General features: G+C 42.1%; 2 protein-coding genes across 7 annotated transcripts in view; one reads left to right on the top strand and one right to left on the bottom strand.

Moving 5' to 3' along the window:
- vps13d (vacuolar protein sorting 13 homolog D) overlaps positions 1-12,637 on the bottom strand; it is a 396,056-nt gene that overhangs the window by 211,581 nt on the left and 171,838 nt on the right. For all 6 annotated transcript variants that reach the window (XM_049581624.1, XM_049581623.1, XM_049581627.1 and 3 more), the window contains exon 8: positions 7,700-7,870. In XM_049581624.1, coding sequence (XP_049437581.1) covers positions 7,700-7,870 — 171 coding nt within the window. The remainder of the gene's footprint in view (positions 1-7,699; positions 7,871-12,637) is intronic.
- Positions 1-12,637, top strand: part of LOC125892003 (immunoglobulin superfamily member 21-like) — a 437,371-nt gene that overhangs the window by 366,273 nt on the left and 58,461 nt on the right. The window lies entirely within an intron of this gene.

Below are 12,637 nucleotides of genomic sequence, written 5' to 3'. Positions count from 1 at the left end.
CAATCTTTGTAATAAGCTTCTGCCACCAGTGCCGAAATTTCGCGGAAAAAATCTGCTTTACGGCAGGAAACGCGTCATGTATTGTGAAACTGGTCGGTCAGCCAATTAGGGACTGGAGCTGGTCCTTATGAGGAGTTGGGCATGAGACAGTTGAGTCACGAGCACTATGGCAGACGAACAATGTTTGGAAACAAGTTAAAAACAGCCTAGAGAAAGAAAACGAGCTCCTCTGTCTGAGGAGGCAAAGAAGAGCAAAAAGGAGAGTGATAAAAGAAAGGAAAAACAAGAGTAAACCTCAGTCAGGCATTCAAGAGATGGAGGGAGCTCTGTGACCGAAGAGGCTTCAAAACCGATGTCCAGCTAGCTTTCTTTCTAATGGATCAGTAAGTAACACGGCTAAGTGTTAGCTAGACGAGAGAGGACTGTACTGTATCACAAATCACTGGAACCAGGGACCGGGTAGCGAGTGTTGGTCAGCTGACATCCTCGTTGCCATTCTACTGCAGCCCTCGGACAGTGATACCCTCCTCCCTTCCTTCTGTTCTCTTCTCATGGAGCAGCTATCGATGGACATCGCCCAGTTAAGTTACGCCCAGCTGTGAACACTGGACTTTTCACTGCAACGGCCTTAGACTGAGGAGCATCAAAAATCAGTTAACGTTAGTCCACACAGCTCTCCCAAGCTGGCCTGGAGAGAAGGGAGATCATATCAGTCACTGGCCATAAATGTGAGGGCAGCCTTCGCAGCTACTGGGCACCCAGCATCTCCGACCAGGAGAAGTGGAGTAAAATCCTCTCCTCCGCTCCCGTTTGTCTGGTGAACGCCTCTCCTCTGTCAATACACTCTGCCAGCAATTTAATGATATTGATGCCAGTTGTAACATTTGAATGTTTTAGTAGTAAGCAAAAAAAATAACTCCGCTGCACACTGGGGTTCCATTCCCCTGTCAGGAGTTATTTGTCAACAGTCACCGGCTCACTATACATTATCCCTTACGTGTCTACTGTTGTTTGTACTGATACTGTACATATTGGTATAATTTACTGTGAGTTGTTTGTACTGGTACTGTGCATTTGGGTATAACTATTTGCATTACTATTTGTTTTTTCTTCAGATAAATCTGATAATTGTTGCTCGGTCTCTTTACTTATTTATTTATCAATCAATCAATCAAACTTTATTTGTATAGTACTTTTCATACATTAAAATGTAATGTAAAATGTAATAAACACACAAACACAGTCAATATAGTAAATAACATGGCTGGGCACTGAGGAACCAGGTGAGGAAAGAACCACCTATAGGGAGCTTATCCACACTGAGAGGTGTCGCAGCATAAGGCCACAGGAAGCGCCACCACAGAGACCACCCCGACCCAGATAGACTAGGGTGGACTCCACACATGGTGTAGAACGTCCCAGTCCTCCAGACCTGAGGGATCTCCAGGACAACATCCCGCGGGCAGAGCAGGCACACCTCTCAGTGTGGAGGCCCCCCATGAGGAAACACTGGAGCTAAAAACTAAAAGACTAAAAGGAAATATGATAAAACAAGTATGAGATAAAATAATAATAAATGAATAAATAAATGAAGATTTAGAAACTTAATAATAATGAAATGCTTAAAGATGAAAAATAAATCATTTAAAAGCATTAGAATTTAAAATAGCATATAAGAATTAAAAGAGTAAAAGAAATCAGTTAAAAGTTAAATTAAAAAGGTGAGTCTCCTCTTAAAAACATCAACAGTCTCTGAAGTCCTGATGCTCTCTGGCAGGCTGTTCCATAAGTGAGGGCCATAATGGTTGAATGCAGCCTCCCCGTGGGTTTTTGTTCTCACTTTTGGAACAATTAAAAGGCCGGTGCCAGAGGACCTCAGGATCCGCGAGGGTTGATATGATAAAGCAGGTAAGATAAATAAGATGGCCCAAGACCGTTAAGACATTTAAAAACTAATAAAAGAACCTTAAAATCAATCCTGAATCACACGGGGAGCCAATGCAGCGATTTTAAAACTGGTGTAATGTGTGCCCGCCCTCTGGTCCTCATCAACACTCGTGCGGCTGGGTTTTGAAGTAACTGCAGACTAGAGATGGTCTTTTTGGGAGGACCAGAGAGCAGGGCATTACAGTAATCTAAATGACAAGAGATAAAAGCATGCATCAGCACCTCCGTGTTAGCCTGAGAGAGAAACTGGCGGACTCTGGCTATATTCTTAAGATGATATAAACCTATCTTTGTTACATTTTTTATGTGTGGAATAAAACTAAGCTCAGAGTCAAGAATGACGCCCAGGTTTTTTACACATTGTGAAGGTTTAAAATCTTGTAGTTTTGGTAAAAGTTTCTCTCTGGCCTTCAGGACCAACAACTAAGACCTCTGTTTTGTCCTGGGTGAGCTGTAGGAAATTCACTGCCATCCATGACTTCATATTTAAAATACAGTTTAACAGGGTATCAACTGGCCCTGTGTCATCAGGAGACACGGCGATGTACAACTGTGTGTCATCTGCGTAACTGTAGAAGCTGATGCCGTGCCTCCTGATGACGTCCCTAAGGGGAAGCATGTATACATTAAAAAGAATTGGACCTAAAATTAACCCTTGGGGCACCCCACACCTGATTTCATGCATTCTGGAGGAACATGTATCCATTCTTACAAAGAAACAACGATCTGTGAGATAAGAACTGAACCACTTAAAAACAGTACCAGAGAGGCCCACCAGGTTTCTGCGTTTGTTTAATAAAATGTGGTGATCTACTGTATCAAAGGCGGCACTTAGATCCAGTAGTACCAAGACTGTGAGTTTTTGTGAATCTGCATTAAACCTGATATCATTTAAAATCTTTAAAAGGGCTGTCTCTGTAATATGGTTCATCCTAAAACCAGATTGATATTTAATTAAAATACTGTTTCTTTTTAAAAAATAATTTACTTGGTTAAAAAACAGTTTTTCTAAAATCTTACTTTAAAACGGTAAGTTGGATACAGGTCAATAATTATTAAAAATGTTGGGATCTAAATTACTCTTCCTCAAAGAATCCATAAAATATTTTTAAAGTGATGTGGGAATCGGATCTAAAAGGCAGGTTGTTGGGTTTACCTGAGAGAAAACTCAACCAAGTGTCCTTGCATTAACCAGGGCAAAACTCTCCAGTGTTTCCTCAGGTAAAAGCAATGAACCAGGTGTGTTAAAAATTACATTCTGTTGGTATAAAAGACTGGATCTGATGTCATTGATTTTACTTCTGAAGTGGTCTGCAAAGTCCTCACAGAGGGCATCTGTTGAAATCTTGGCTGTTTTTTTTAAAATTGGTGCTAGTTAAAAGATCGAAGGTGGAGAACAGGAATTTGGAGTTGTTTTTATTATCTGTTATGAGTTTTGAAAGTGGGATATTCTTGCCTGTTTGACTGTATTATTGTAGGTTTTGAGTTGTTCACGTAATATTTCGTAATGAATAGTCAGTTTTGTTTTTCTCCACCTCATCTCTGCACTCCTGCATTTTCTTTTCAACTTTTTGATATTTCATTCATTCATATTCATTTCTCCACGGGGGTGTAGGTTTTGTTTTGATTGTTTTTGTTAAAAGTGGAGCCACTGAGTCAAGTGTTGACTTTAATGTTAAAATTGTCCACAATAAAATCACAGGGTGCAGGTAAAATTTCAGCAGGAGTGCTCTGTAAAATCTGGATAAAATTTGCAGCCACTTCAGAAGTTAGGTAGCATTTCCTCACCGTTCTCACCGGGGCCTCCTGATGGCTAAAACTGGTGATGTTAAAATACACACAGTAGGGGTCAGACACAGCCAGGTCAACAACAGAGGACACACCAGTGGACAGGCCAAGGGTTATGACCAGGTCCAGGGTGTGTCCTCTGTTGTGAGTTGGCTGTGTGACATGCTGTTTAAAATCCTTGCAGGTTAAAAGGTTTAAAAGTTCTCTGGACATTGTGTCCGAGGTATTATCAACATGTAAATTAAAATCACCAGTTATTAAAATTCTATTGTAAGTGGTGTGTATGATTGATAATAACTCTGAGAATTCACTGATAAAAGAGGCAGAATGGTGGGGTGGTCTGTAAACCGTTATGCAAAGAATAGGAGGACTGCTAAAAACAAAGGCATGATGCTCAAATGATGTGTAACTGTTAAAAGAAACTTCATTTGAGTGCAGTGTGCTTTTGGTTATAGATGCAGTTCCGCCTCCTTTTTTACCCCCCCAGTAGAGAATAAAAAGTTAAAATTTGTTGGGCAGGCCTCGTTGAGAACAACTGGTGCATCAGTGTCAAGCCATATTTCTGTTAAAAGAATACTGTCAATATTATTCTCTAAAATCAGGTCATTTATAATAAAAGTTTTATTTAAAAGAGAGCGCACGTTCAGCACGGCCAAGTTAATGTTTGTGCCGAACGTGCGCTCATCATCACCTGTGCGATGTATGGAAGGGGAGTGCAGGATGTTATTATCACAAGGTTTGCTGTGTGGACGGGGTGCTCTGTACCTTATGATGGTCTCTATTGGGAATGTTTCTGGTGAGAGTGTTGGTGACAAATGAGACCGGTAGGGGGAGCTGGCAGGGGGAACAGTACTCGGTGCCACTACTGATGCAGGTGGAGGTAGAGTTTCCGTGGAGGGGGCGTGTGATGTCAACAGTCAGTCATGAGGAGCAGATTGAACAGCGTGCTGAATGTTTGAGGCTGATGTGGCTACCCAGCCAGTTGGGGTGAAGTCCGTCGGTCCTGAAGAAGGAAGACCGGTTCCAAAACAGATTAAAATTGTCAATAAAACCAAGGCCACGTGCACTGCAGGCGGACAGAAGCCAGGTATGGAGAGAGAGGGTCCGCAAGAAGCGGCACGCTCTACACCCAAATGTGGGGATCGGGCCAGAGATAAAAACGGACTTTCCACAGCTGCTTAAAAAGTTAAAAAGGGCACTGAAATCGTTTTTGGTAAGCTCAGACTGTTGGCGAGCTAAATCGTTCGTCCCAACATGTATAACCACTCGGTTTATGGAGGACAGTAGTGAGCGCAGCCCCGGGAGCTTATCCAGGAGGACCAGGACTGTGGCTCCAGGGAAACATAGAGTGGCAGCGTTAAAGAAACAGATGTTTCTCACTATGGAGTTCCCCACTATCAGAGTGGTTGGGGGGGAAGAGGGGATGAGGAGAGGACGGCTGTGGCTCCCCAGGGGAAAGCGGCGGGCGGTCAGCATCCGGACCGTGTGCTGGGGTCACCGGGAGAGGAGTCTGAGCAGACGAATGTTGCGGCGAGGCAGCGGCAGCAGTCCCTTGAGGAGGATTATCTCCCGGTTTAGGGTAGTGGGGACCTCCGGAGCGTCTCAGCACAGCCTCCTTCAGGATCTTACGCCGAGATGCAAAGGTCGTTGCCCGGGAAGACAGCTGCCAATGTGGCCCCTCGGCGGAGCGGAGAGTTACCGGCCGAACATCGCCTGCTGCCGGTGGAGAGGAAGCCGTGATCGGAGAGGGGTCCAGGTCACGACGAGACGGAGCTGGATCATCCCCGGACAGAATCGCAAAGCGGTTGGAGAGGCTCAGGTGAGGAGGTGAAGCAGTCCCTTCCACCGCTGTCTTACGACCCCGGACTGCCACCTCGGCTCGGGACGACTGATGGTGAGGTGTCGAGCAGGAGGAAGGCCGGGGACAGGTGGAGGGGTCCCAAGGAGCTGTGTCCTGGAGGGCTGCGGTGAGGGAGGCAATCCGTAGTGACTGCTTGTGCGCCACATCCAAGTAGCTAGCCAGAAGTGACTCTTTGTTTTTCAATTCATCCGAGAGCCAGCGGATGTCCTCTTTAAGGTCAGTGATCGTTTTGTTTGCTTTCCTCAGCAGCAGATCTTCTTCACTGGGCATGACGTTAGCTGTTCCGGCTAGCTTAGCCATCAGGCTAAGTGTGCTGGCTAGCTGTGCTAGCTTAGCCATCAGGCTAAGCTAGCTTGATGTGTTTGTGCAGCGGGCTTTCCAGTCCACAGGCTAGCTTTTGGCTGTTTATTCAAAAGCGTTTGTCTCTGCACACTGGTTCGAGGTGGTTCCAAAAAGAGGAGCAGCTTCCGTAGTGTGGAATAAACCGGACTTCTCAGACTCTTTTAGTGAGGGAACTCATTCAGCAGCTCCTCTGGCAGCAGTTCCAAAGAGCAGCCGTCAGAGCAGAGAGCAGAGATGATTATCACTGGAGGGTCACTTAGTAGAGTGTCCACACACCTTCTCATTCTGCATATACATAGAGGTATACTGGTGGCTTTACAGCCTACATTTTATTGATTATCTCTGATCCCCACGGTCAATTTGGTCGTTGCGACAGTGCGAGCAACACCGCTGACGCTAGGTGGCACCAAGCTAAAAAAAAAACAAAAATCCTATCTGTTGCCTCTTTAAGTAGCGGATCGCTGTATCACAATATATTGCAATATATTTTATTACAATACTCAGTATATTCTAACTTATCAAATCGCAATTATATTATAAAGTAATTGAAGTATCGTGATAATATCGTATTGTGGATCCTCTGGTGATTCCCACCCCTAATAAAGGCCAATAAAAAACATAGTGCAGGGGGGAAATCTTTTTGACACTGACACGTTTTCATTGACTGATTGATCCCATTGCTACTGTGCAGAGTTACTAGTCTTTCCTCCCACCCTCCCTCTGTGCATCCTAGTTCAGCTGAGGTTAATATAAGACCTCAAAATAACTTTGGAAGATCCCTGTTTGATTAGTCTAAGTGAGCCTCATATAAGCTTCAGATGAAGCTTATAGTGTGTCATTGTACTAAAATTAGGAGTGTGGGTCTTGTCCCACATCACTTACATTGAAATCCCATTATGAAGACATTTATTTGGGCTAGTATGGAAAGTAGGAACACTTACAGTGACCAATAACCCTTTCAATATAAATATAGGCATGTCACTGTTGTTTTAGGGTTGACTTGATTTGAAATATGTGAAGTATCTTTGAAATAAAAAGCCTACCAGGAAACAATAGGCATATGCCCTCTCAACTGCTGGAAGAATTTCAGTGTAAGCACATGTGAGTGTGGACTGCCACTGACAGCATCTTAAAAAAAGCTAAATGCACGAAACTGTACAAATAACAAATTAAAACAGGAGCAGATCTGAAAACATCTAATTAAACATTATCTGGGCTCTGCCACAAACATAAAAATCTTATCCTTAACCTTAATATCACTGTGCTAATTGTTGGCTGGTCATCTGATTATACAGTAATCCCCCTTGTAAAGTTTCAGTTTTGTTTTGAACATGGCTGCATGTGAATAAAGATTGTAAATACCAGTGTAAATACCAGTGTGTCTAGGAATGAATACAACTTGACTAAACAATAAAGAGAAACCCACTAATAAGGTGCTCAGTTGACTCTGTGAAGCCAGTAGCAGCAGGAGCTGCCAGGCTTAGACATACAATAAAAATACACTGTTAGGATATAGGTCAAATTGTTTTCAGTATTTAAGTATAAATTGTTCATCACTTTCAACTGTTTATTTTAGATAGCCATGTGTTTGGAGATGGAAAGTCAGAAAAAGTGAAAAGATCATTTGTCCCTTGTTTTTTTTTTTTTGTTTTTTTTTTTACCTTTGGGAATTTCAGTATCGTGACTTGAAACACTCAGAGATATCACCTGTTAACTCCACTTCCATTGTTGATAACAAAAGCATCAGGTGTTCATACAGACCTGTGACAGGCGTAAGGACATGGGCTCCAGCTGAACTTGGCCTTCAATTCGTGGGGTGTGTCGAGACCTCAGAGGCTCCTTGGTGGCATTTCGTCTGAGCAGCACGGATGCACATACAGGTTCAAAGATGTACTGATGCTCGCGGCTCTGCATACACTGGGTCATTGCATCCTGTACAGTGACAAAACAAGCAGACTACTCAACTTTATCTCTTGTACTGGAGATAAGAGGAGGTCACACAGGCAGGTTCCACAGCTCTTACAGTACAAGTGCTCCACTAAGCAGCTTCTATTTTGTGATTCATGATATCATTCTTTGCTGAAAATCACCAGGTATGGTTAGGCATTACATGATTAAATATACCTAAACTGACTCCTCCATAATGTTTTAATTATGCCATTTGGGTACATTCATACTTTTACTTGAGGAAAGGATTTTATTTCTTCCACTACTGCTCAATTCCAGTGTTTGAGTAACACTAGTCCCTTTTACCATGCCTGTTCAAGGCAGGAATATTGCACCATTATACCGCCTCACTGTGCTGCATATAAGGTGGTATGATCACAGAATGCAGGGACAGAGTGGTCTTGCCTTTAATCTGCCACAGGAGGTAGTAACAGGACCAAATGGTGTCTGTAAAAATAGGCAGGACGGGACCATGGGCGTCACAGGCGTGACGTTTTGATGATATGTTATGTGTACGATCCACCACAGGAGATTTAAAAAGTAGTGTTAGCAGCTAACTCAAAGAAAAAGAACAGCAAAATGTTCAGAAATTGGGAAACCAATAAGGCCTGGGAGCTCCTTATCCTCTGAGAATAGAATGAGATCAGCCGTCCTATAACAGGGATGGTAAATGATTGTGATAGGCACGTTTTGCCTTTGTTATTGTTTATTAAGCGCCACTGATGCATATATTTTATGTCACATTAGAGGTTGACGCTGTTGTGTTACATGTCATGCCCCTCACGCCTCTTTTGATTCTGTGATGTCAGCATGCTGTCTAAAATCACACAATGGAGCAGCATGATACCGCTGTTGTTTGGTTCTGTGGCTTGGTAGCGGCTGTATAGCACCATTTCTGTGTAAAAAGAGCTACTATGGCTTTAAGGAGAGCCCATTTTTTCTGGAATGGGAAGGTACTGTATGTGTTTTAAAGTATACCTTGATTTAAAAGTTGACAGTTATCGGGACAAATAAGGGATGTGGAGAAGAAACCGTCAGTGATTGAAAGTAGCATTGAACAGGTGACTCTTGAGTGATTTTTTTGAATATGGAGAGAGAGAGGGGGAGTCTCGGATGGGTTTGGGGAGTGAGTTCCAGAGGGTGGGAGCAGCAATTGTACCCCCAGGATTTGTGCTTGGTCCAGGTGGGGTGGGAGCCAAGTGCACAGGTGGGAGTGTGATGATGGAGGAGCTCAGACAGGTAGAGTGAGGCCTGGTTATTGAGGGCTTTGTATGTTATGAGGAGGATTTTGAAGTGAATTCTCTGGGGGATGGAGAGCCAGTGGAGCTTATGGAGAATGGGGGTGATGTGGTCACTAGTGGAAGGGGGGGTGAGTAGCCAAGCAGCAGAGTTCTGGATATAATGAAGCTTATTGAGGGTTTTTGAAGATGAGCCATAGAGTTGACTGTTGCAGGTGGTGATGAAGGTGTGGATGAGAGTTTCTGCGGCTGAGGAGAGGGATGGAAGGCTGTTTTGGTTATGTGTTTAATGTGCTGGTCGAAGGAGAGGGATTTATCCAAAATGACACCAAAATTTCGGTTGTGAGGGAAGGTGGATACTGTGGAACCGTCTTTGTTTAGGGTGAAGTTATGGGAGTATATGGTGAGTGCTTCTGGTCCAATAATGATCACAAAGTAACGCGTTAAAGTACTTTGATTAGTTTTTGCAGTAACGAGTAACCTAACGCATTAGTTTGCTGTTTGAGTAATCAAATACTTAGGTACATTTTCAAACAAGACATCAGTTACTTCTGTTACTTTTAGAACGCTGGTCCTTCAGCTCCGAAACAGCAACGGCTGTCGTTTGCTTCTAATAACGGAGATAACGTTAAACCTATCAGTCTGAAAGAAACCACGGAGCTTGTGGCTCACTACGTGGTTGGAGAAATGCTGCCATTGTCTACGGTGGAGTCTAAATAGGTGGAGTAGGACTCGCTGACAGACATATTTCAGACTCAGGACTTGCATTATGCCTGGTACACGCTACACGCTGGTACTCACCAATTATCCCCGGTCGTCTTTCACGACGTGTGTGATGTCATCGGGTTATTCTTGTCCTATTTTTATTACTTTCACTGTTATTTGAGTCAGAACTGTGTCTGTTCATGTGCCAGCAGACATGTTGTTGTAGTCACCTAAAAGCGTCAGCAGATGGCAGGAGCTACATTTGAAGCACCATAAGTAAACTGTCAAGCTACTGTATCTTCCACAGGAAGTTCTGACAAATGTTTCAGAATAAAAGCCTATTTAGAAAATGGAGGGCTTCTCTCAGCCGAGGTTATAAGGGGCTTTTAATTTGAAACAAGTGTTGAGTTTGAAATGACAGTGTGATATGTTAACTTTACAAAGACAACGGAGCGGATAAAAAGTAAATATATAAACACACAGAGGGATTAATAAATAACAGACCGTCTATAATGTAGTACGTTTCAAATGAAACTGGGAGCCTCTGCAATTGTGGTGAGTAAAAGCTCCGCCACTATTTGTTAATGTTATTAGTTTACGTCCGACCGTGAGGATGTACCATTGTTTGCTAGCTTGATGCTAATGACAGTAACGTTAACTCAGCGGGTTGACAAAGTGCCTCTGCTGTTTCACACCATCATTTCCCCCTTTTACTCTGTGTGGTAACATCCCTAGAGGAAATATTAAAAATGCTGGGGTGTTGTTGTCATACAGTTGTCTACGGCAGCAGATCGTTCTGTGTTTCTACTGGTCAAAGTGACAGCTGTGATGGGAGAATTGGATCTCTGAGAAGGGCAAGTGGTCCATAACTTTAATTTTGGAGACAAAAAACTGTAGGCTTAGCGCCCTGTGGTCCATTGGCCAATAGGAAATGTAGAATACTCAAAAGTACTTTAAAAGTGCTTGACTGACTTTTCTCAGGGAGTAACGTTGGAAGTACTTTTAAAGTAATTGAGTTACTTTACTCAGGGAGTAACGCAGTAAAGTAACTGGTTACTTTTTTAGAAAGTAACACAGTAATGTACTTTGATTACTTTTAAAGTAACCCTTACCCAACACTGGTTATTACTGAAATACTGCACCCTATAGAGCGCCGCTCCGTTGGGTTTATCGGAGCGGAGAGTGCAGCCCTCCTTGCCTGGATTTTGCATCCACGGTCATTATTATGTGTATAGGCAAACAAACCACAAGAACCACAACAGAACGACCATGATTCATTGTATTATTATATTGTTGTAGTTTATTACGTTTGTCATTAAGATACGACTTTATTCTCGACATTTTGAGTTTAATCACGAAATTTCGAGTTTATTCTTGAAATAGGAACTTATTTTTTTTTTCCTCTTCTCATTTTTTTTCTCTTCGTGTGGCCATATTACTGTACGCCGTCGTAGTAATTGGATCAGAATATTTTCATATTCCGTAAAGTCAATTAGGATCTATTGTCGTGGTGTACACACGGATTCCCTGATTCAACAATGTTCTGTATACACACAAAAACACGAAAAGTGTTCTTGATATTAAAACCGCAAATATATTCCTCTGTTATAATTTCCCACCAATAATAATAATAATAATAATAACATGATAGTTCGGCTGTACTAGATATTTGATATAGGTCTATTTAAATATTCAGTCCCAAAAACGCTGTTTCTACAGTACTAGCTAAATTATCTGAAATTAACCATCATCCTTACTTTTTCTTAACATATTTCATCTAGGTGCAGTGTCATTACTAGTTCAGCTTTACTAGACATTTGATATATTCGGTAGATCTATCTTTTTACGACTCTATTTTACAACAAGCCGCAAAAAAACCTACCGTCCCAAAAACGCCATTTTTAGAGTATTATCTAAAATATCTGAAATTAGCCAACATCCTTGCTTTTTTTCTTAACATAGTTCATCTAGGTGCAGTGTCATTACTAGTTCGGCTTTACTGGATATTAGATATATTCAGTAGATCTATCTTTTTACGACCCTATTTTACAACTCTATTTTACGAGCCGCTAACAAACCTACCATCCTAAAAACGTTTCTAGCGTATTAGCTAAAATATCGAAAATTAGCCAACATCTTTACTTTTTCTTAACATAGTTCATCTAGGTGCAGTGTGTTTACTAGTTCAGCTTTACTAGATATTAGATATATTGGGTAGATATATCTTTTTACAACCCTATTTTGACCTTTTAGTCATTAAAAATGTCGGTACGTTTTTGTTAAATGTGTAAGAATATTACATTATGTGTTTTCACTTGTCTGTTGCACTGATTAGTCTATCATTAATAACGGATTGTTGATTATAAACAAGATGGAGCGCGGCCGCCACTGTAAAAAAAATCTAAAACTTGTGTTTAATGACAATCTTATCTGTTAAAAATGCATTTAAAATGACAAACATATCGGTCACCTGTGTGTAATCGTTCATGCAACACAGCATCATGTCTTTGTAAAGTTAACATATCCTTGTAGTTTTTGGTCTTTTGTTGTTGTCATTTGCGCTCATGCTCCTACATTACAGTAGTACACTACCTGCAGTATAAACAGCGCCACTCTCCATTGCAGCCACATTGTGGTCAAACGTGGAAGTGTCCTAAAATCTTTTGAGCTGCATGTGAGTACTCTGCTTCCACCTAGTGGCTTCAGTCATGACTTACATTTCACACAATGCGTGAATCCCACTCCGTGAGAGTGAGGTGTCCATTTTTAACCAGTACCCACTGTATATGCTCCACCTGAGAGTGACAAA

The sequence above is a fragment of the Epinephelus fuscoguttatus genome, linkage group LG7 (assembly GCF_011397635.1).
Source record: "Epinephelus fuscoguttatus linkage group LG7, E.fuscoguttatus.final_Chr_v1".
In the NCBI taxonomy this organism is placed as follows: domain Eukaryota; kingdom Metazoa; phylum Chordata; class Actinopteri; order Perciformes; family Serranidae; genus Epinephelus; species Epinephelus fuscoguttatus.
The sequence above is the reverse complement of the archived record's forward strand: the minus strand, read 5'-3'. Positions and strand labels throughout refer to the sequence as shown.